Source organism: Mastacembelus armatus, chromosome 20 (assembly GCF_900324485.2).
Source record: "Mastacembelus armatus chromosome 20, fMasArm1.2, whole genome shotgun sequence".
Classification (NCBI taxonomy): domain Eukaryota; kingdom Metazoa; phylum Chordata; class Actinopteri; order Synbranchiformes; family Mastacembelidae; genus Mastacembelus; species Mastacembelus armatus.
In genome coordinates this window covers 10,458,545-10,483,443 of record NC_046652.1, presented here as the reverse complement: position 1 = coordinate 10,483,443, position 24,899 = coordinate 10,458,545, and the positions used below count along the sequence as shown (strand labels likewise).

Genomic DNA, 24,899 nt, shown 5'->3' with positions numbered 1-24,899 from the left:
TATTTGAGGAACATGACAAGGTGTTGCCCTGATTACCATGTTCCCTGATGTCAACGCAATGCAGAGGTGTTTTGGTAGGACGAAGGGGGTCCATACAATATTGAGTAATCGTTACATAAAAATGGTTCTGTTGATCTAACTTACGGAAAGCAAGTCAGAACATTATATTTAATTAATCAGAACATCTACACATGCTAATTTTCCACCTTAGTGGCACTGGTACTGGGACCAGTCACATCTGTTATAAAAATGTAACCTGGTGCTGCCATGACCCAAACTTGCCAAATGGCTAAAACAGACAATATTGCATCATTGTGCTTCATTTACACTGTGACACATTTAGTAGAATTTGACCCAGATTTTTTTTTAAAACAGGCTCAGTGACATCAGTGTTGAACTGATTATTATAAGACTGTTTTTACAGCTCTTTGATGGAATGTCTTTTTATTTCATACAGCCTGGAATTATTCATTTTGGCCTCTAGGCTTTTACATAGGCCTAGAGAAAGACTTTTATACTAGATCTATAAGTTTCAGATAATCACATAATTTAGACTTTGTGAGTTATAATAATTGAGTAAAAAAGTCATAATTACAGAAATAAATACTACATCATTTTAATTTTTTAAATTTTGAGTTTATATTGTGACACAGAATCATGGATTTCCAGTCTGTCCCATATTAGAAATTTAGAAATCTATCTATCTATCTATCTATTGTATTTTTATAGGAAACAGTCGACATACAGTAAATAATTGACCTCATCATCATCAGCCCACCTGCTCTGTAATCACGTGCAGCTGCAGGGTCACGTGGTGTGCTCGGCTTTAATACAGCTGCAGTCGCGGACTCGGACTGTACCGGTGCAGGAGCAGAGCGAAGGTGAGACCTCCTGCGACCTCCTCGACTCCGGCAGGTAGGAAGATTGACTCAGATAAATCCTCCTCCTTTCACTGTTGTCGAGAAATAATAACAAGACCGAAACTGTGTCCGTGCTGCTTTTAGTCCCCCCGATTTGGTGTAAAAATCCCGGCAGCGGAGTCATTGAAAGGCTTGAGTCCTTTAGAGTGTGTTATAGCGACTTTTAGCGTAAAGCACGAACTAGAAGAAGCCGTGGACCATCATCAGGAAGTGTTAAACCACCTATTTACTACTGTTCTGTCTCGTTGCTCTAAATAAAGTCTGTCTCATAAATGTCTCATTTGTGTCCCTGAACGCCTCATAGGAAAGTTACATACACTGAAGATTTAGTGTCTTAACTTCACATTGGTGTCACGCACAGGTGCACGTACGTCACATATCGGAAACGTTTAAGGTTTTGGTGATGCCCTTGTTATTGTCAGTATCACGCTGCCAAGTCAAAAATAGGTTGTTTAATTTGTCAGGAAATGGTTGAAATGAATACCTGAAGACTCAGTTCTGCTGGTCCTAAACTGACATGCAGAGACAGGGAAAGCTAGATTTGTCCTAAGCTTGTAAACAGGATTAACACCTCTTAACATCTCCTCACCACACACACACACACACACACACACACACACACACACACACAGAGTGTGTGTCATGAATAAGATCTGACTGTACTATGAATCACCAGGTACTGGGTGTTCTGTAACGCTGCACAAAAAGGACCTAAAAATGAAGCTTCGGCCTCATTCTTATTATGGAGGATGCCATTTATTGTTTTATTATGAAGCTGTATAGTGTCACACAATTAGTTCAATTGATTTCTGATGATGAGGAAGAAACACAGCTGATTGTTCAGAAATGAAAATGGAAGTACAACATCTTCTAGTGACGGCTTTCTGTGCTCTGTTTTTGTGTGTTGCGTTGAGCTGCAGTAATAAAACAGATGAAAGAAGACATTTGAGGATGTCGGCTTGGTCTGTGGGAAATGATAATGTGATAATGTGATGTCTTTCCAACTATTAATCATCTTTACCCATAAGGTTAAAAGCTTTTTCTCCAGAACAATCTCATAACTAGTGTAGTGAGTTACATGTGATAAGTCTTTTTTGACCCACATATTTTTTCTTCCTTTATACTTTTGTAAAGTTCCAACTTTATGTACTGTGTTTTGAGTATCTGTGACACAACAGAAAGATTTATACATCATCACTGCTTTAATCAGGGTTGATGTGCTGTAACAGCAGTTTTTATGAAGTGCTGTATGTGTTAAAACTCTTAATAGATGCTAGATGCTCTCTGGACAGTTCAATGAAGAGAGATCAACAGTGCTAACATTGCACCACTGTGTAGAAACCAAGTACTATACTGTATCAACATCAGAAATTGTTGGGAAGCAAATCTGATGCACAATAAAATACCCAATGACTGTTGACTGCATTGCTGTGAAACTTTGTTTTGACATCCATGGTCTCCAATGGATAAATCGTAGCTTTTCCCATATAGTAAATGACATAACATGATACCAATATACTAAATCTCTGTCTTCAACACCTGATGATTCAAAAAAAAAAAAAAATTCACACTTTTTTAAAAAAGATTTATTAGATTTTAGGGCACAGGATTGTGGTGAGATAGGTTATGTAAGCGATTTAGGGCTCTGACTGTAATTTTCACCAGTAGTATTTGTGCACATTGGAGGGTTTAGAAAGGTCTGTGGTGCATGGCACAGATTTGGAGGGAGGCTGAGGAGCACAGGTGAGGAGAGAAGCCCTAAGCACATCTGTTTTTTTCCGTTTGCTCCTTTACACCTGAAGTCCCCCTGGACTGGTGAGTTGTGGTGCTGGTTAGATTTCTGACTGAATATGCTGACATTGAGTTTTTATGTTGTTTTTTTGTTATTGAAAACATGCAATTTTGAGTGATTTAGTCTCTGAAAAGTAAAAAACATGTAAATTGCCATAATTTTCTTTAACAACTTAACACACACCGCAAATTTTGTTTGGAAAATTACTGAAACAACGACTCTTATAACTAAGTAGTTTCCAGTGAATTTTATGTCAATCAGCAAACCTTTTTAGCCCTGGTATGGTATCTGCGATTATTGCAATTATTACTGCAATGTCATTTTTTATTCTACAGTAGGGCTGTTTTGCATGCCACCTTGCATGCCACCCTTTTTATGAGAGATGGGTGAATAAAGGGTGGATATTGATATGGATAAATGAAATTGTCTCTATATGTCAGACTGGTGATCTGTCCAGGTTGTACCATGTCTCTTGCCCAATGTCAGATTGGCTCTCACCTCCCACAACCATATGTAGCGATAATGGATGGACGGACTATGTGACAAATTCTATGAAATAACATGTAAAATCAGTGAAATGACCTGATGCAATGTTTGTTTTTTTAAGGCTAATCCAGATCATTAAATTCCTGACTGATCATAGATACTGATGTAAAAGTCCTGTCCTGTTTTTTCATTTTATGCTTAAGCAGAGTTGTAGCCACTACAACTGTTGTCATCTGATATGAGTTGATTATCTATACCAGACAGTAGAAATACAATCTGTCCAGGATGTGATGCATATTGTATATATTTTGTTTGTTGGTTTATGTTCTTGCTATATCCTTTTTTGTATTTACAGCTGTTTTAATGTTATTTTTAGCACATGGAGTTTTTTTATGGCATCCTTTAAATTAATCAGTATTTAGCTGGTGCAGCTGCTGCCAATCATGGAAACTGAATCGTATCAAAGTCCATCGAGCTGGTTTGAAGCTCTGATTTTGTTGGTGTAAATCATTGTAGTAAATAATGTAACACACATCTACATCAGTGGCAGACCACAAAAAGTCCTTTTCTAGTGGTGAACAAAACACCATTGGAAATGATATTTTGTTCTCTGAGCCAAGGTGAGATTGGATCAGAGAACATCTGGCACATTCAAGATTGAGGGAAGTCTGGGAATTGAAGGATCCTTCAGTTTTAGTGGGTGATGGTGTAATGGTGTAAATAGTGTTTCAGATGTGGCTGCTATGTGACTTCAGATCATGAGTTGTTTTAGACATAAACAGTGCAGTAATCCAGCATAGAAGTGTCATGTTATACACGTGTATGGAGGAGACACTAAACAATTGTGAAAAACAAGGTTGACAGGGATCAAGTTTATCCAGATATGTCTCAACAGTGATCTTACCTGCACTGTAGCATAGTTGGCTATAATATTTACTGAGGATTAAGATGACTGGTGATCCGTCCAAGGTCTACCTTGTCTCTCGCCCAATGTCAGCTGAGAGTGGTTACCTGCGACCCTGGATGTTCCAGGATGAGCAGTAGATGATGGATGATTGGATGGAGTAAACGGAGGGTCAGATGCAAAAATTTTTGTCTTTTTGAAATTTTGCAGGGCCTTTGTTTTGTTTGGTTACATTTTAATTCAAGCACTTAAGAGTTTTGGAATGAGTCAGTGACTTTTAAGAAAGGAGAGTGACAGTGAGGTAGGGATATTTATTTATCATTACAACATGAGGCATTCTGTCTTACTTTGTGCAGACCCCATGATTTTTCTTGGTGCTTCTACTTTCCCAGATATGTTTTATGGTGATTTTAATTATTAGAATCTAGCAATGAACATGCAGAAAATAATACATACATGGAGGAACTAGAAAATGTAAACATTTAGCTATCACAAATAAAGAGCTTTTTTTAAAAAAAAAAACATTTTATGAAAATGTTTAATTAATTTATCATCATGAAAGACTGTAGAACAGACTTAATCTAAAATCAAATCTTGGTGTGACTGCTCGCAGTGAAAACACAGTTCATTAACACTGCAAATTTTTTGTTTCTAAAATTAACACTGAATAATGTCACTTAATTTGTAGTTTAGGCCATATTCTTTTGTTATATTTGTGGGCTCCTATTTTCAGTTTTTAGTAGAAGCTGCTTACAGGTCCAAGTCCTTCTCAGTGGGTTTAGTACTTCAGAAGCATGGTGCACAATACAGGGTAAAGCTTTGAACTTTGACCCCCGATTGGTCTTTAGTGTTTGTTCTTTATGAACAGAAATACATGTTATTCCTTGTGCTCTGGTCTGCAGCAGCCTTGTTGCAGCAATCAAGGGCCTAGTTAAGCTCATGATCAGCTCAAGACTTATGACTAAAATGGGACAGAGTCGATGTGTTTAGGGACCAGTTTGCATTCCCTATTCTCAACATCAGGAGCCTTAACTAGAAGGACAGTGGCCTAGTAAGATGCAGAAACGTAGTGTGTGGTTTGATTCTATTAGTAATCCAGGCATGCTAAACTTATTTTAGAAAGTAATTGCTTTTTTTTTTTTAAATATGCACATATGTTAATTAACAAAAGTGGCTTTGGCTGACAGGTGGACACAATGAACTACGTGGGGCAGCTAGCAGGCCAGGTGCTGGTAACAGTGAAGGAGCTGTATAAGGGGATCAATCAGGCCACTCTGTCAGGCTGTATTGATGTGATTGTGGTCCGACAACCTGATGGGACATTCCAGTGCTCCCCTTTCCACGTCCGCTTTGGAAAACTGGGGGTGCTACGCTCCAGGGAGAAAGTGGTGAGTGTCTGCATTGCTTGAAGGGAAATAATTACACTTCTTCTATTATCAGCATGTGCAGTTATTTGATTGCACTCTCTTTTTATGAACAAGTTATTGTTCGCAACATATTGTGAGCAAACATTTCCATACAAATCTGGTATTTTGTTGATTATGGAAGATTAAACTTTAATGCAATAGCAGCATATTGTTACATTTAACTTCTCATATTAAATGAATCCTGGTTTTGACTCCTTAAAGTATTTAGTGATTTAGTCATTTTACAGTGTAATGTCATGGAGCTGGTCAGTCGATTTTCTGTTTTGTTAATTATTCCCTGATCATTACAAATTAAAATCCATGCCGCTCTCTGCTTTTCAAATGAGCAGATTTCCACCTTCCAAAATTGCAAAGATTCATTCAAGAAAAGCACCATAAGGAAGAGTCTTATGTTACACATGTACAGAAGAGTCAGACAGTGCACGAAATAGTCTACAGGGAAGATTGTTCTTCTGTTAAAAAAAAAAAAAAGGTGTCAGTGCTGAGAAACCAGGCACAAATGTGAGTGGAGGTTGTTTCTTTTCTTAACCTTTCTGATGACTTACCGATGTAAGAAGTGTCAATGTGGCAGAGTTCACAGCTTTTTTAATTAAGCTGTTAAAGAAAAGAAAAGTTTCAACAACTTTATTCAAACCATGCAATCCAGTTGTGACTCAAAGCTAAAGTCAAATATGCAGCAAGCCTGTTTTTTTATGAACTGAACTACAGTTCTGCAGGTATTCCTTGGCACACTTTTTATCTGTGAGTCACACTGTAGACATACATATGTTACTTTCCTGTACTAAATAAATATCATCTATGTGCACTGAGACCGACTTAGACCATACTGACCTCTTACACAGCACACTAGTGTGCTGCTGTGCATGTTACAGAAATGTGATGTTTGTGCAGATCGATATAGAAATTAATGGGGAACCTGTGGACCTGCACATGAAGCTTGGAGACAATGGAGAGGCATTTTTTGTCCAGGAGACAGAGCAGCAAAATGTGAGTTTTTTTATGTTGAATTTCAGTGTGTTCACAAATAGCACATGTTGGATTTCAGTGAAAATTGATCTTGTTTCCTCAGCCACTCCTTGAGATGTTTTTTTTTTTCCTTGTATATCAACACAGGAGATTGTGCCAGCACACCTTGTCACTTCACCCATACCCACAGCAGAGACTCTGTTCAGGAGCAGAGAGCTCGGATGTGAAGGATCAGTGGCAGAAAGCACTCAGCCTCTCAGTTCAGAAAACCTGGCCTCTGAAAACCAGTTGAGCTTCTTAGCCGGGAAGAAGAAGAAGAGACGCAGGAGGAAGCACAAGGCCGATCAACGCAAGGAAGAGAAAACAACACCTGCAGGTGGGGAGCTGGAGTTGGGTGACCTTACTTCAGATGAGGAGACACACAGTGGACAGTGAGTAGACATGCTTACTTTCAAGGCAGATTTTTTAAGTGTGATGTTTTTAGTATTTCATGTACTCATACCATTTTCACTCTCTATGAGGAGCAATATGAACGACTGGGAACATTCCCCACTCACCGCCTTCGACTGGGACAGTTACCCCTTCTCTGATGGAGAGTGGTCACACTGCACCACGTACGACTCTCTTAAATATTTACATAGTTCAAAGAAGCAGAGACATAATTTACAGTTTGCTTTATCAAGACAGGCATCAATGCAGCACATAAATCCCACAGGATCATTACAGCTGGCTCAGAGGAAATGTGTTTTTTGCCTTCAGCAGGGAGAGGTCCATGTCACCCAGAAGTGACTCAGAGCTGATGGTGAAGCCAGCGGAGAGCATGCTCAGGGCCGAGTCCCACATACAGTGGACTTGGGGAGGCTTTCCAGAGACCACCATGGTAGGATTAATATCTAGACTTACAGATTCTGGTTGAAACTTGTACATACATTTAAGCATTGTCTTGTGCTGTACTGTCTTGTGTCCAGGTCAACAAAATGGACAAATCAGAGCCAAAGCTGTTGACCATCACTCCCTCAGAGAACACACATTTTAGAGTTATCTTAAGCTCTGAGGGGGAAGAATCATGTAAAGGAAAGGGATCCCCAGATCCTGTTTGCGGTATTGTTAAACCTGAGCCTCGGACCATCAAACCTGATCAGTGCATCTGCAAACCACAGTCCCTTGAAGATTCGTCACAAGGTGCAAACACTACCGAGCACAAGGCAGAGTTTTGCAGTGTAATGTCCAGCAGTTTTACCTCTGAGCAATGTCACCGTAACTGTGAACTCAACACAAAAACCATGCGTAAAGCCAGGTGGACGTCTACACCACCCAGTCGTAGAGACAGCGGCTCTGCTGCCAGTGGAGGCAGTAATGTGGCAGCATCGGCTGATCCTGATACAAGAGGTTCCCCCAAAGCCATAGACAACCCCATTGAGAGGAGAGGTAACATGACATTTATATTTCACTCTAAACATCTGCTTTATTGATATTGTAAGCTGTGGTCTATACTGAAAGGAACATGTGCTTTTTAAAAATTGTCTGAATATAAAAAGGATGTTTAAAAAAAAGAACTTTAGGAGAAGTGTCATAAACTGATTGAAAAACTGGAGGCTAGAAAGTTCTTTCTCAGTTTCTGATGTTGTCATGATTATTGGTTTCTATGCAGTGGTGCGGTGGTTTGCACTGTTGCATCACAGCAAAGAGACTCAGGGTTTGAATCCACTTTGACCCCAGGCCATTTCTATGTGGAGTTTTCATGTTCTCACTTTCTCTACTCCGGTTTCCTCCCACAGCCCAAAGACATGCAGGTTGGGGTTAAGTTAATTGGTGGCTCTGAATTGGCCATAGACTTGAGTGTGAGTGTTTGTCTCTCTCTGCATCTCAGATTGTATGAAAATTGATTACCTTGCTATTTTTTAAAAAGCAGGGTATTTAAAAAGAGGAAACTGCAGCACCCTCCCCTTAATATCTGGAAGTAATACAGTACAAATATTGCAAACACAAAATGGTACAAAAAAAGAATACAGCTAATATACAGTTCCCTTTTTTTTTTTTATAAAAGATACTGAATGAATGCTGTGTATTACACAATAAGATTCAACTAACAAATCTAGTATGAGAAAGGGTTAAAATATGTTATGTAGACTTTTCTCTGTGTTAGTAAGTCTACACCCAGTCAGTGAACACTGACAGGAAGGATGTGGTTTTTGTTTAGGCCTGTGTTTGAATTCTGTGATTGGGGCTGCTGTGCGTTCACTTGCAGATGTTAAAATAAAAGGAAGTGAAAAAACAAAATGAGGCCAGTGATTTCTCAGCAGACTTCTCTTCTTTTCATTAAGGTGTGAGAAAGAGGAGTCAGCATCAGGGACCTGAAGATATTTATCTGGATGACCTGAATGTACTCCAGCCTGATGTTGTTGCCCGATACTTCCCAAAAAGGTACAAGCTTCAGAGCCCATAGAAACTGAACTCATATTTCCCCTTCTGACAGTTTCACAAGTTTGGATTATACATTTATATGTAGGTCCATGAATGTGACAAAGACCTCAGGCATCCAGTAATGGACAGCTCTATTAAACCACTGAAGAAGTGATGATTATGGCCTTCACTGTTGGCACAATTAAAAATGCCTGCAACTATTTATACAACTCTGTGATTCTAGTGTGTAAAAATGTGTGTGTGTGTGTTTGTTTCAGTGAGTCTGAGCAAGTTCCTAAACACTGGGTGGAGATGGGACGGTGCTCTGTGTCCCAGTCGCCTCAGTCTGTTGGCAGTGCAGCAGCTGACAGCGGCACAGAGTGTTTGTATGACTCTGTTAGCGACCTGCCAGACGTCACACTGTCACTGTGTGGAGGCATTGGTGAGATTTCTAAAGGTAATTAATAATCTCTCTAGAGATGTCCCAATCAATCCTGCGTTGAGTCATTTAATATTGAGTATCTTCTGATCTGGTTTCCTAATCTGCTACTTGTATTTCCCTGGTACCGATATTTGAGATCTTATTGGGACATCGCTATTTATCACATAGGTGTACTATGAACTGAAGCACCACTGATAAATGTCTTTTTATCTTTGTACTGGAATTCTGGGATTTTTTCTTCATTTATTTAGGCTATAGTTTAACATTTTTCTACCCTTATCTTTAAATTCTTATTTTTCACATCTGTGATTTATTGCAACCACACCGCATTGAGTTTCACGCCTCACATTACTTGTGACAAATAAATACACCTTTAAATGCTTTCAGCTTTTGTTTATGACAATAAAATATTAGATGGATTAAATCTGACTCTCCTACTTCATAATTCCTGCATATGGATATTGTACATATAGAAATGGGTAATCAGCATACTACATATAATCTTTTTTTTTTTTGTTAAATTGATTCCAGAAAAATTCACGGAGCACATCATCACCTACAATGAATTTGCAGAGAATCCAGGGATTATCGATAATCCCAATTTGGTGGTTAGAATTGCAAATAGGTAAGTCATCGTACTCCATGACGGGTGCACTCTTTCCTTAGCTTTACAAATGATTAATTAATAGTTAGTTAGAGCAAAAATCTCATTTTCTCCAGGTATTACAACTGGACGCTGGCAGCACCGTTCATACTCAGTATGCAAGCTTTTCAAAAGAACTTGCCAAAGGTATTCACTTGGTCTAGTGTGTTTTTAGGTAACTGTTTGATCTTTTACTCTGTCTGTATATTATGTCTATTTGCAAATGAATCAATTATTTGTATGGCAGGCTACAGAGGAGGCCTGGGTTCAAGAGAAAATGCCAAAAAAGTCTGGACGCTGGTGGTTCTGGAGAAAAAGCAGCGTGAAGCAGGTACTGAATGTGTGACTGCGAATCTCTTACTGTCTGAGTCAGTTTGCATTGTAAATGAACCGGTTGCCAAAATATGTTGGTAACATCTACCTGTTTTGTATTATTATGTAAAGACTTGGTTATGAAACAGCCTTTTACATCATTACTTTTATTGTACATTGGTTTTGACGTCTTGTGAAGGTGTCTAATAATATTCCCTTCTTTCCTCAGTCATCATTCGAGGCCATGTTAGAGAGACAAGAGGCCCTGACCAGTGAGAGCCCTGCCCTTCACCAGGCCCCAGAAACACAGTGAGTCAGCAACAAAGCTCTGGCTTCCTCACAACACTGCAGTCACACACCAACATGAGCAGTGTTGTGTAAACATGTCTTACAGAGGACGGATTAGCATGTCAGTCAGCAAGCAGTGCTGTCAAATCATCACCACATCCTGAAATATCCAGGATAAATACTTAAAATTTAAATCAATATCATTTCAACCATGTTGGGAGATTCAGGTTTTAGCGTTGTGGTGAAGATGGTGCAGCCAATTTTTATGTAAAATCACGAGTAGAAAAACAAAACGTGCTGCATATTTACTGTTAAACAAACAGATGGGGACGTCTGCTGCCCTCTGGTGACTATAAACATTATGTTGTTATAAATACTTTTTTTAATGCACTGCCTTGTTATTGTGTTTATCTGCAAGTTGGCTCAACTCTTTCCTGTTGAAATACAGTTTGTTTGTCTTAACAGCCGATTGTTTGTTGGTCTTCCTCCTTCAGACTGTATTTTCTCTTGTAGGCAGAAATCATCGGAGTGGTCTAGTGATGACGAAACCAAAGAGCTCAACACTGTGGCGCCTGATCAGACATCTAAGCCTTTGCAGACCCAGGGCTTGGCATCTGTGCCTTTCCAGTCTTACAAGAAGTCCCTCCGCCTGTCATCTGAGCAGATAGTAAGACAAGTGTTAACTAATACTATAGGTAATAATGTAGAGTGACTATAATTACACAAAAACTGAAATTGTCTCGTTGGTTGGAATATTGTAAAATATAATTTTGTCTACAAAATAGCAGCACCACTCTAAAACAACCAAGAGTGAAATCTCGATTCGTTTTTTTTTTAAGATCGGACACATCATTAACACAGTCCCGTAGTGCACACATGTAAATATGGACAAAGAAACAGTAGGTGGAGAGGCAGCATGTAGCCTGTTGACCTTCACAGGTTCCTCTGTATAGCATGTATATTGTTGATATAAATGACACCAAGAAATTAAATCATATTTTACCTGCTAGTGCCAAGATTAGGAGAAGCCTTGTCAGGTCATCGTCATGTCAACTGGTTCAGGTTTTACTCTACCAGTGAGAGTGCATGAGAGTGAAATGTCTGCATGACTAAAGCTTCACTCCACTTGCAGGCCAGGCTGAAACTAAGAGAGGGGCCTAATGACGTCACCTTCAGCATAACCACCCAGTACCAGGGGACCTGCCGCTGTGAGGGCACTATCTACCTGTGGAACTGTGACGACAAGATTATAATCTCTGACATTGATGGCACCATCACCAAGTATGGGAAAGTCTAAACATTTCTAACTCTTACATTTGTTTATTCTCTGGCAATGATAATAATGTGCTATTCTCTACTGGAGCTTTACCTTAAAATCTGTCAGACACTATTTGAAATTAGGTTTGTTAAATCATTGGATTCAATCCTTTGGATCATGTCGGACACACCTGTGGTATTTACTACCCTTTTTTCACAGATCAGATGTGTTTGGTCACATTCTGCCTCAGCTTGGTAAAGACTGGACTCATCAAGGAATCGCTAAGCTTTACCACTCAGTGCATGAGTAAGCCTAAAGTCACCATTACCACCATGTTGTTGTTGGCATACAAATTCAATAAATGGTGATGTGGGTTCAGTGGCATGAAAGATCTAATCCAACAAACATTGGCCCACTTTAGGAATGGCTACAAGTTTCTGTACTGTTCAGCCCGAGCAATCGGCATGGCTGACATGACGCGGGGATATTTGCACTGGGTGAACGACAGAGGGACCCTCCTCCCTCAAGGACCCCTCATGCTCTCCCCAAGTAGCCTCTTCTCTGCTTTTCACAGGTGAGAAATAATTTCCAGTTTCTGAAGCTCTGATGGTTTCAGTGCACAGAGTTATTTCTTGAGCTTAAATTCATCACAAAATTTAAAATAAATACATTCAACCTCTGTTGGCACTAAAGCAGCACTGACAGAGCACTGGCTCAAATGCCCTTTTTAAATATTAATCTTCCAAAAAAATCAGTGGAGATAAAGAAAAAATATTATTTCATCACTATGCAATAGATCTTTCTTTGTCTTTTTGCTAGTTTTGTTTGAATTAAACATGTTTCAACAATGGACATGCCATTTGTCATGCCGGAGCATAGGGGAGCAAGTAAAACCTGGATTTTATTGAACAAATATTGCTTAAAATCAGTTTAGTGAAGCGTTAGTATTGACTCATCCCAATCAATAACCTTATCAGTACAATATTTTTTAGTATCTAACATGATTTGCCTGAACACTTAACCCCTTTGTTAGTACAGCGCATGCTGACACATCACTGACACGTGACTCAACAGCTTTGCTGAGACTGATTCTGTGATACACCTGGTTCTTCCAGGTTGTGCTCTCTCTTTGTCCTCTCCCTCTCCGTCCTTCTCTCTCCCTCTTTGTACTGACAATCACATACAAACTTATTGTAATCAACCTTTAAATAAATTAAGCAAACAAAGTAGGCCTATTTATGAGTTAAAAGAGGTTGTATGTCCATCTGTGCGGGACGAAAGATATTTCTAATGGGTCTCAGTTTGTTTTTCCACTACTATCAAAATTTGTAGTATTAGGCTATATATGCTTCAGTTTGATTTATTCACATTTCAGTGAAAAAAAAAAAATCAATCAACAATCAAAGTCTAAAGTCTGTGGTATGTGACTTGGATACTCCAAGTAAGATGTGCAGTATTCAGGACAGAAGTGTGAAAATGTTCATCTGGTGATCGCCACAGTTGCAAATTTGTCTAAGATCGTTTTAAAGCAGGCAGCTCTGGAGCCAGCAGAAGGTCAGAGAATAAGTCTGTAATCCATTTGTATGTATCTTGTTAGAGAGGTCATAGAAAAAAAGCCTGAGAAGTTTAAGATCGAATGCCTCACAGACATCAAGAACCTGTTCCCCCCAAACACACATCCCTTCTATGCAGCCTTTGGAAACAGAGCAAGTGTAAGTAATAATATTTTTGTTGCTCTATCATTTTATGTTTGAGGTTTTTCTTCAAAACTTCATATTTTTGTAAAATAATGAGGTTTAGTCTAATGATCAGTTAGATACAAATGATCCATATATTCTTTTTTGTCATTGTTTAAAGGACGTCTTTGCTTACAAACAAGTGGGTGTGCCTATGTGTCGGATATTCACAGTGAATCCCAAAGGGGAGCTGATCCTCGAACAAGCCAAATGCAATAAAACATCGTATGTATTGAACCATCACTGCAGATAATGTTTTCCTGTCAGCTGTTTCTCTCACACAAATGTTTATTGATATGGTTCATTTTTTTTTCTTAATACTACAGTTACAGCCGGCTGAGTGAGCTGGTGGAGCATGTTTTTCCTTTACGAACTTCGCAGCATGCTGCCACCTTCAGCTGCTCGGAGTTCAGCTCCTTCTGTTACTGGAGACAGCCGATCACTGAGGTGTGTTTTGATGAGCTGGTTTAATTTCTTGAAATCAACTTAACTCAGAGCAGTAACTTGACTGAATGCACTGGTTTATTACTGATAAGTCTTAGTCACTGTCAACTTTGTAGGCAACTGGAATGGAATGGAAGTTTTATATTATCTTCCAATTTAGTGAAAACATTTTATAAATATTTTTAGTGCAACATCATCTTGTCACTCAGGGATTGTTTCCCTTGTGCACTTTGAGAGTTTTCTTTGTGTTTGAGCTGCACTGTTGATACATGTATGTGAAGGCTCTGTCAGATTTGGCATATTTATGTGAACAGTATGGATTTAGGAATTGTTCTTAATATCTGCACACTTTTTATTACAGTACTTGTGAAGGCAAATACTTCTAAGCAAGCGCTTTTTTTAGGAGATGGAGGTACAATCATTGCACATGGTGTATTTTGAGAAACTGTAGTTGTCCCTTTTATGGTCTTATTTGCTCTATATTCGTGTTGTTTACTGAATTTGTTCAAGAAATATGCACTGTGTATGTTAAAGAAAAAATGGAAAAGTAATGTGTGGCTCACAGGCAATAATTGCAATACACTTGGGGAAAAGAGCACTTTTTCAAAAATAGATACTGCTGCTTAGTAGGTCTTAAAATGTTTCAGAAATATTTAGTTAGACTTAGAACTGTTTGGAATTTAATCTTTTATGTCTTACCAAATCACAAAAAAAAAATATTATTGCTATGCCTCCTTTTATTTTTCTTTACAAACTCAGCAACATCTGTCAGTAAAATGTAATATACTTTCTATGAAAGTGATAAACTTTGTATGAAGACAACAGGGTTTTCCTACTTTTGTGGCATTTTCAATAAATAACCTGCTGCAACTTTCTGTAGTTTGTTGTGTTGACATTATGACACAACAATGTGAGTACAAAATGTTGGAGATAAATTGAGATATATCAATGGTTAAATATACTACACAAACTGTAGGCGATGCGATGGAACAACAAAAACTTATTTTGAAGATGACAATTTTAGCACCAACAGAGAAGAGTCTGTCACTGTCATTTGCTACAGTTAGGACCAATAGTCAATATCAAAGAACATCCGCAATAATGAAAACTAGTATGAAGGAAACAGTTTCTGTGGAAAGAAAACACTGATTTCTGCCCAAATCCAAAATGTAGGCCTGTAATACATTACTATCAGCCATCACTACATGGTGTAGGTACAAGAACCTCAGATTAATGTACTGGACAACAATTATTATTCAGGCAAAATGTGTAGATCTAGGTAAAAAAAAAAGTTATATATAAAAAAATGCTATATAAACACACTATATATTAATACTCTATTATTGGGAGACTATCGCACATTTCTTTGTTTTGTTGTTTGCTTTCTGGCAAATATTTCCCTCCACTTATAATACAGTTTTTTGCCTATGTCTGTCCCCAATAATGTACATCATACTCCACTTATGGCTAATACATGTATAAGGCATGTGTCATTCAAAAGAAACTAGGCTACCGTTTTGACGGGGTCGAGTATAGCAGCACAGCACTAAAAGACGACAGGATCTCAGAAGAGGCTGAGATGGCGAGCTTTCCGGCTGTCATTACGAGTCCTACTTGGTCTCCTTGTCTCAGGGAGAGAACCAGGCTCAGTGAGGTTGAACTGCTGCAGTTACACTGATCATGTGATGTCAGTGCTGCCGCTCCTGACAAGAAACCCGCTGAATTCAGCCTCTGGATGCTGCGGTTGGACACTGAGAGGATCGCCTCCACCCTCTCACCTCGCTGGGCTGTGAGCACAGCGGTTACCATGTAGCGACCATCTGCAGGAGCTGTAAAAATACCTGCGAAGTCAGGAAGACACAGATTAAGTGTCAAGATTAAGACCAATCACAGTGAGGGGTTTTACTAAAATGTCTTGTAGTGTACAAAATGTATAATCTAAAGTTAGTTACAACACAATGACCATTTTCACTTTTTATCTAGTACCATCATTAGATCAGTATTCTTCCAGACCTTTATCAGTAAATACTTTTTACATTCCCATTAGACTCAGCTGTAACTATGTTTAAGGATAGGAAAAAACCTGCACCCTAACATAATGGACCAATTGGTGACAAGAATAAACATTGAACCCATTATATCATGTAATCATGTTAATATGCTGAGGTTAGCATTTAGCTGCTGTAACTAGGTACAGCATCAAACATCTATAAACTGAACATCTATTAAATTCAACCACTAGGGTTGCACAGGAAATCCCAGCTGACCCTGGGTGAGAGGTGGAGGATAATACAGGTGTATGTGTCAGGTGTTATTTAGACTGTAGTAGTACAGTATTTACCTGTGTGAGGGTTATAGTGTTGTCCATCATTAACCAACACTTTGTTGAATATAATGATTCCAGCTTCTCCTTGGAATGGAGCAAGAGTCAGACCAGCAGAGAATGAGACTTTTTCACCTGAACACAGTGTAGGGAAACATCACATGGTGGGAAACATTAGAGTATCAGAGCTACAACCTGCATCATGATGAATAAATTCTGACCTGAAGCCATGACAGGTTTCTGTGGTGAAGGTCCGTGGGGCAGGCTCACATCTGCCGCCCAAAAGAGAAAATAGGGTTAACCTTTGATGATTTGCTATAATTCAGCACAAACAGATATATTTACCTGAAGTAAGAGGCATACTGGTCTTTATCGAGTCAGTAGATTTGACTGGAGAAGCTGTGAAAGAAAACAAAAAGGTGAAACGTGAAATGATGCTATCATACAGCTCACAGCAGACAGCAACCACAGAGCTGTAACCATGTTTCACCTGGAGCCCCAGCAAAGCCTTGAACAGGCATCATACTGCCGTCAGTCCCCTTGGGCAACTTGGATGAAGTCATCTTGCCGGGAGGACCGGCCTCTCCAGTCTCCATCACAGGGGGCTGAGGAAGGAATGTGTCCAAGGGGCTAATCGGCACTGTGATGCTCACGCTCGAACCCTGAGAAAGTCCTGGGTCCTCCACTCCAGCCTGAACAGCTGCACAAGACAAATACCGAGTGAGTGACTGCGCGGAGGTTGCAGGTCAGACAGATACAGATGCAGGGCCAGATGTTTGGAGGTTAACTGTGTTTACAAACCATCTGGTTTCATAGTGACACTTAAACTTTACCTGTCATTCTGTAAGAAATATCTCCACCATAAAACCAGTCAAAACCCTATAAATCATGTGCAGAGGAGCCATATGGCTCCCAGTTTTTTTTTAGGCACTCAACCTCCTGAGAGATCACTACATCTTGACATTTTGTAAACAACCTTAAATGGAAAAATATTCTGAAGAGTGATCAAAAACAAATGCAGGCCTTACACTGTATGGTCCAAAAACTTTGAATCAATTTAAATAATACCTTTCTGCACCATCTTAGCAGAAACTTAAAATCAAGCCTGACACTATTTACTGGAGAGACTTTTCCGTTTATTTAAGTTATACTGGCGTGTACTCCACATGTCGTGACATTTGAAATTGAGATATTCTTTCAACATGTTTAAAATTTTGGCACTGTTGTCTCTGCACCAACAGATTTTGACAAACCTGCAATGGTGTTTATGTTTATGGTCAGACCACTGTCGACTCTTGTTAACAGCCAAACAGTGAGTGATCATGTGAGCCTGTAATTAGGGACATAAATAAAGAAAATGACAGACCACTGCCCTATCTCCCATTCTTGAGAACCTCAATGTTGTTCTGGCTTCAGAGCATCACATCCACTGTGGTTACACATGTTGCAGCTTTTTAGATCTGATCATAAAGGTCAGATTTTGAGGTTTCGTCAAGTGTCACAAACGGTAGATGGGCTGAATATGGAGTTTATCAATTAATCAAGTCTGGTGGCTTGGGGTCACATAGTCAGTGTTACTCTCTGGTCTACAACGAGTCAAAAAACACCAACTCTGCTGCTTGTTTTAAAACAAGCACATAAAAGGCATACCAGCAGCATACCAAGTCCCAGCCACATGTTCAGTCACCAGACAGCCTGTCCCCTCACCTCTGGCAAAAGGCTCATTCAATATAGAAGTCATAGAAGTCTGCCTATTAAACACAACATGTGGAGAGGAGCTGGTGTGTGACTGTTAAATTGCACAGGGGGGTAAGTCTCTGTATATATACAGACACATGTGCATTGGATTTACTGGATGACATTTGTTAGTCATGTCGCTCCTCATATAATGCGAGGTATGTGCTCCAGAGAGAGAGAGAGGGCTTTGATGGGAGCCATTCAAAACTGATTTCAGACCACAAGGATGAAAGAGCTGAACGCAGGATATTCAGTACGTATGCAAATGTTTATCATAATGAAAAAGATCAGCTGTAAACAAACACAGCTGGATTTGCTGTCGACCATAAATTCGCATTCTTCCACCAAGCAGCATTGTAACTGGGCTCTCAAAGAGTTTGACGCAGGAGTCAATAAACCCAGCTTCATAATTTGGTGCTCAAAGCACGCCTTGAGAGAAAGATTGTTTTTTCTTTACGTCAGATAATTTAACACCTACTGGGGAACAGGGCTGACGGTGTTATTGTTCCTCAGGGCTTTCTGTCAGTTCCCACCTTGTTTTTGGTTCATGGGGTTATCGTGATTGACCACTGACCACTGTGTTACCATATGAGTCACCTTATCTGTCGCAGGTCATCGCTACCAACGTCACTACTGTGCCTTCTCAGAAGCAGGAAAGCCTGCTTATCTCAGAAGGTTTCCATAAAAGAGCTCTACTACACTGCTTTAAGTGAGCTGAGGCCATGATGGGATGGATGTGCTTCACAAGTGTCAAAACATTAGATAATACATACATTTTTCACATGCAAACTAAGGAAACGTCACTTTGTAGTATAAAGCTTCACCTATGTTGCACAATGTACACCACAAAATTCACATAATGAAAGATACAGTTACCATGTGGACACTTATCTGCTCTTGTTAATATCTTACGATCCATATATTAGGAGTCTGTCAAAAAACATTAACCACTGAAAAGTGTAATGAAAGTTTCATTTTAAAAAAAAAAAGATATATCTCTCTCTGTCTTTCCTGGCTGTGTTTTTTAAAGTTCACAACCATATGACATCACAGTCATACAGTTGACTGACAAATGGCCTCTGGGACTGTGGTGCAGCTTTGAGCGTTCACACTGCTGATTTCAACATAAAGGAACTCGGCCACAGAAGTCACAGAAAACTGCAGCTGGAAGAGAGAGGAGTAAAAACGTGACAGCACTGAAGAGGCTGCATGGAAAAGGAGGGATATGAACGTCCACCCAGCAGCACCTAATCTAAAGACACTGAAACTCTTGGCTCGGAAATAAAGACGAAAAATAAAGATGCCCTGTGAATGGATTACTGATAAACTGTGCGTACAGCTCTCTGAAGTGCACTCCACCAAGCAACTTTTTCCAGACTCTTCAGATAAGCAGAGACAGAGACAATAGGATGATGTAGCTGGCAGAACGATGGCAAACAGAAAGCTAAACTCTGTGAGGGCTTTCAAATCTCTAAGAGTCAGTGGAAATCATGAACAAGCTTCCAATGACACAGTGAAAAATTAAATGCCACTGAAAACTAGCTGGGCCCCAGAGGCAGAAACTTGACTTGTAAACATTATGGGTGTGTTTCTAGTTCACATTTCCAACTGTGAGACTCAGTGAAGTCCAGCTGTGTATCAACAGTGCTGCTAATGAGCAGACTCATACTAGAAGTAAGGAACATATGCACTCATTTGAAAGTCTGTGCTCTCAAATGTGCTTACAACAACAAAGCAACAAAGTTTTATAATGAAATCCAGCAGAAAATATAAATAGTAACAGGCCCACAAGACCTTAAGCTACGAGAACAATATGATCCTGACATAAAAGCAATACAAACATTTGACAGAAGTAAGACACAGACTGAAACACACACACACACACACACACACACACACACACACACACACACACACACACACACACACACACACAGTTGTGTCCCACTATAATTTTGAGGAAACTCACGGATATATTGCATTTCCTAACCCCTTACCGCAGATTAAATATCTAATCCTAATTGTTACCCTAACACCAAGTATCAAACCTCAAACACTCCTTTGAAATTGTGACAACCGGCTAAAATGACCTCATAATGTCAAAATGTTCTCACAGCGATGCTACCGAACAAAAGTTTGCCCACACAATGTAATAAACACCCCCCTGCACACATAAACACACATGCAAATGCCCTTTTGGAGGCAGAAACAGTGAGCAATATTTCTTTAAGCCAAAGTATTGCTCAACACAAGTGGGGTCCATTAAAACAAGCATGTGTCTTCAATAAACCCTGCCTCCTTTCACTGAGAACATTGTTAAATAAAAATCCAACTTCCTCTCACTTAAAGACTGAAACACACTTTAATACAGCAGCCACTCCAATAACCCAGAAGATCTAAAAGGTCAAGAGATACTACAGCTGCTTGACTGGTATTTCTTCTTTCCACAAGTGGAGAATAAATCAAATGGAGCCTGATATTAAACTGAAAAGTGATTAAAAGGTAAACTTGATAACTTAAGCTGAAAGGTGGCATTTACAGGTTAATAGTAAATGATAAATCAGAGTGTAGCACAAGAACAGTTATGGCCAATGATTGTAGCCGGTAATGTCCATTACACATAAGCAGCTTTACCTAATAACAGCACTGACAACATCAAACAAACAAACAAATAAATAATCTGTGGTGGCAGCAGCAGAGTTCACAAGAGCCTGACCAATCATATTACTCAGCCTGTGCAAATCCATCGGATGTCCGACCTGCCTGTCAACCTGCTTCCTACTGAAGCATATTTGGCCCTTACACTCAATCTTGGAACCAAGAGTCTCCCACAAGAGATTGAGGCAGTTATGTTGCCACTTGGTCTTTATAGGTACAGCTAGTCAACAGTGGCAGAGAAGTTACCACAGTAGCTTTTGTTCACTAATGGAAGACTGTTTGAGAAAGCTGCAACTATAAAGAAGTTGGAAGCTTAAAGAACTAAAATTATAAGTAATATTTTGTGTAGTAGTGGCAGCTGAGAGAGCTGTATTAATGTTGGACAAATCGATTTCATTTTGTATCGAGGGGATTTGTTATCTGTCACATCTGAAGGAGCCATGAGAGATGCTGTGATCTTCTCAACGCTCTCTCTCGGTTAAGAACCAAAGGGTGAGATTTCTTCGGTTGTCTACTTTCAAAGCTTTAGAGCTTCCTGATGTCGGGTGTTGAAACTATACTTTCAAGCTTCATACCAGACCAAGCAGGGCTGCATCAGGAAACCCCCTGAGCACTGATTTAAGCAAGAGTTGTTTATTGTTAAAAGATTCAACTTTTCATTTGTAAGAAGAATGTATTATTCTTTCCAAAGTCACATAGTGTCACTTTAATTTACTGCATCACAAGAACAATGTCCTTCCTCACACATTTAGGTAATAAAATGGTCAGTTTATGTTTGCATCATTGTTCTGACATCTTACCTGTCTTCCCAGGAGTGCTGCTCATTAGCATCTGGAGGTCTCTGGCTACATTAGCAATATTGCTCTGGAGGTTCTGACAGGTTCCCCTCATTCCTCCAATATCTTGGGCATGAAGATTAACTGTGGCATTCAGCTGGTTGACACAAGTCCACAGTCCACTCACATGTTTACTCAGACCATCTTTGATTCTCTGGAGGCTACCAGAAATAGGATCGAGCTTACTGCATAACCTCTCAACGTTAACTATTCGACTGTCCATGTTAGCTATCTCCTTCCCCACATCTTCAGTTTTTTCCTTGCACCGGTAAGCCTCAGCCCTCACCTCCTGGCCCAGTTTGTCCAGCTGCTGTCTTAGTTCCTGAGGCTGAGTCCTGTGGGGCTCCAAAACATCCTTGGCCTCCTGCTCAGCCCCTGTTTTAACATGACTCCGGGTGAAGTTGAGGCCTTGCAAGGTCTGGGACTGCTGGTCTAATAACCAGTTCTCCAATCTACCCATGCGGTCTTTCAACTCACTGTGCACATTCTCACTGTTTGTGCTGTAGTTGAGAAGTTGCCCCTTCATGTCTCCAAGGCCATTTATCTGAGCTTTTAGACTTATCTCCATAGTATCTACAGCAGATTTGCAGCTCTGAAGGTCTTGGTGAAGGTTTTCCACAACAGTCAAATCAGACTTGCACTCCTCTGAGCACAGCTGCTCCAAGTCATTGAGTCTATCCTCTAAATTCTGAACTCGACCGTTTGACGGAACCCAAGATGGTGCGTTGGTGCTTGTGTCTGTCAACAAGGTGGTGAGTCTGTCTTCAGTGGCAATTATCTTGTCCTCCAGTGTCGCCTTCAAGTCTTTAATGGCTTCTGTCTGTTCTTTCTTCAGTTTCTCCTCCACGGAGTGGCATTGTGCCGCCACCGTCTTCTCAGATGAGTTCACACGGATCTCTAGGTTCTCCACACGAGCCAGAACAGAGGTGGATAGCTGGGTATCTTCATTAACTGGATAAAGCAGTTTGTTTTTAAGGTCCTTGATCTCGGTGCGGAGGTCATTTTCCTTTGAGTCCATAAGTTCTGCCAAGCTGAGGTAGTTGGCTTCTTGTCCCTCACACTGCTCTTGAACTGACATCATTTTATAATCGCAAGAGTTCTTCAAGTCTGCCAATTTGATTTCTAAGCCCTCCATCAACTCCTCCCTCAGAGTGCGGATCTTATCATCCACATAGGCCTGCAGGTTTGCATCACTGGCTGGAGCGGCAGTAGGAGGTGTGGACAGAGGGTTCTGGCCAGCCCCCATTAGCAGACGAATTTGTTCATCATGGCGGTCGATGCGATTGAGGAGGTCATCCAAGGTATTACTCTTTGACTCTAGATCATCCGTGACTTGGCTGATCTTGTTCATGACTTCATCCAACGACGTCGTCCCATGGTCAAATGAGAAGTCCTGCAGCTGAACAGTTTGGGTCTCTGCACCCTGTGCACTGGCTGGGTGTCTGAAGTTATTCAGCAGTGTAACCAGCATTTTACTGGCGTCTTCCTGCAAATCCTGTCTCAGATTGGAAGACATGTCCGTCATTCTTGCTTGCATGTCAAGGACCATCTGGGAAAGACGTTGCACCTCCTCATCCAGGTGTTGTGGACTTTGAGATCCTCCATGACCTACCTGACCTCCATACTGCCCCTCCACTCTCCATGGATAGTTCCTCTGGCCCTCTGTTTGCTGTTCTGGAGCTACAGTGACAAATTATAGAACGAAGGGATTGTGAATGTTTTATTCTGACATTCGATCAGCAGTTACACCACGTTAGAGCACTTTTTAAAATTTGTTTTGCACACTTTCATGCTAGATTTCCTTAGTTATAACCATGTCTTTCACCTTGTGGGACTGGAATATGTTCAGAGGCAGAAGGAGCATGAGGTAAACGCTCTGTTTGGAGCAGTTTTACGTCTTTCACCTCCCTGCAGTCATACCCCTGATACCCAGGGCAGCATCTCCACTCCAGCTCTGTTACAATCTTATAAGCAATCTTGTACGTAGGCTTAAAGTGTGTCCGATATCTGAAAGCATCAAACAAATGAATACATGAATATATTGTGTTTTCTATAAATTCACAGATAGTCTATAATAGCACAGATCATCAGTGAAATACAGATTAAAATTGGAATAACACATAAAATCTGGTGACTAAATAAACACCAGGCACTATTGCAATTGATTTATCAGGATCTCCACCACTTTCATTTCTCATGAGAAAAAGTCTTAGTCCCAATGACTTAACAGCAGCTCACAGGTGTTTGCTGCTTAGTAAACACTGAAACAAACTGATTTCTGAATGATCAGGCCTTTTTGCTCTTGAAACAAGATAACAAACAAATAAATGACGACTAAAGGCACTGCAATAATGAAATGACTTTCATAATGCACATACAGCAATGAAACATAACTATATTGGATACAGAGCACAGAGGATGTTAACAGGATTATTTTCATTTTTATCAATTCCAACTTTAGGATCATAGCAAGAGTATTACTTCACACTGTCATAAATACAAAACAAACAAAAAAGCTAATATCTGCCCGCCACCCAGTGCCCTGGACTTCTAGGAACTTACATGACTTGTTGCGCACAGTTTGGGAACTCCGGTGGACACGGTAAAACCTCCGGCTGCACGAAACTCTCCGTGCCTCCCACGACGGCGCAGCTCACTTGCTTGTGAACAACGTAGGCGCACCAGTTTCTGCAGAAAACAACGGTGTATTCAGAGCTGATGTGCGTATATTCATGGCACAGACTCCTTCTCTTAACGTATTCACAGTCGATGAAGGTAAATAAAAAATAAAAAAATCACTGTGTATAAAATGCAACTCTGACATGAAGTACGGGTCTCGAGGTTACTCACTTATTCCTCTGTCTTGTTTCGGTGCCTGAATACGCGTTGCCCTGGAACATGCTGTATTGGAAGGGCGATCCACTGATGAGGGGGGAAGTTATTAAAAAGCAAATAAGAGGCAGCTCACTGAATCCTCCCTTCATGGTTAAATATTTTAAAACCCTACACGATCCTTTCAGCTTGTAGTCAGTAGTGAATGATCCCAAAAGATCACGGGCAGGTAGTTTTCCTCTGTGCGCAGACCTAAACTCCGTCCAGCGTCCTTACAAGTGACGTTTCAGGACCCACTCCAATAGTGACAGATGCCGTTTTCCGTTTTTTTTTCTCCCCAGATCACATAGGCATACACACCCACATGCAAGTCTGCATCCAAAACACAATGTCATCGGGCTACATCATTTCCGGACGCCTACTTTTGGATAATGATCGTCTTTGTTCAGAAAGGCGCTGTAATTATCTAGTGCGAAAAATGCGCGCGCCTGT

The 24,899-nt window shown here is 40.1% G+C and overlaps 2 protein-coding genes across 4 annotated transcripts; one reads left to right on the top strand and one right to left on the bottom strand.

Moving 5' to 3' along the window:
* The first annotated feature begins 831 nt into the window (after positions 1 to 831).
* LOC113121534 (phosphatidate phosphatase LPIN2-like) lies at positions 832 to 14,840 on the top strand. Of its 3 annotated transcripts, none has more exons than XM_026292117.2 (20): positions 832 to 915; positions 5,290 to 5,490; positions 6,421 to 6,516; positions 6,643 to 6,926; positions 7,020 to 7,109; positions 7,255 to 7,375; positions 7,464 to 7,923; positions 8,820 to 8,919; positions 9,177 to 9,355; positions 9,872 to 9,965; positions 10,061 to 10,130; positions 10,231 to 10,314; positions 10,525 to 10,604; positions 11,097 to 11,250; positions 11,716 to 11,864; positions 12,061 to 12,147; positions 12,263 to 12,415; positions 13,439 to 13,553; positions 13,699 to 13,802; positions 13,904 to 14,840. In XM_026292117.2, exons 2-20 carry the CDS (start codon positions 5,299 to 5,301, stop codon positions 14,046 to 14,048), a joined length of 2,757 nt encoding a protein of 918 aa, XP_026147902.1. In that variant the 5' UTR covers positions 832 to 915; positions 5,290 to 5,298; the 3' UTR covers positions 14,049 to 14,840. The 3 variants fall into 3 exon arrangements, with proteins under 3 accessions (XP_026147902.1, XP_026147903.1, XP_026147901.1); XM_026292118.2 differs by having other exon boundaries at positions 7,017 to 7,109; positions 7,258 to 7,375; XM_026292116.2 differs by having other exon boundaries at positions 7,017 to 7,109.
* A 342-nt stretch (positions 14,841 to 15,182) lies between these two features.
* On the bottom strand, positions 15,183 to 24,813 carry emilin2b (elastin microfibril interfacer 2b). Its single transcript, XM_026292115.1, has 9 exons — positions 24,426 to 24,813; positions 24,138 to 24,263; positions 23,401 to 23,582; positions 21,540 to 23,255; positions 16,835 to 17,044; positions 16,690 to 16,743; positions 16,566 to 16,616; positions 16,363 to 16,479; positions 15,183 to 15,862 (listed from the first exon to the last, which is right to left on the bottom strand). The coding sequence occupies exons 1-9, from the start codon at positions 24,557 to 24,559 to the stop codon at positions 15,531 to 15,533; spliced, it is 2,922 nt and encodes a 973-aa protein (XP_026147900.1). The 5' UTR covers positions 24,560 to 24,813; the 3' UTR covers positions 15,183 to 15,530.
* Positions 24,814 to 24,899: the final 86 nt, after the last annotated feature.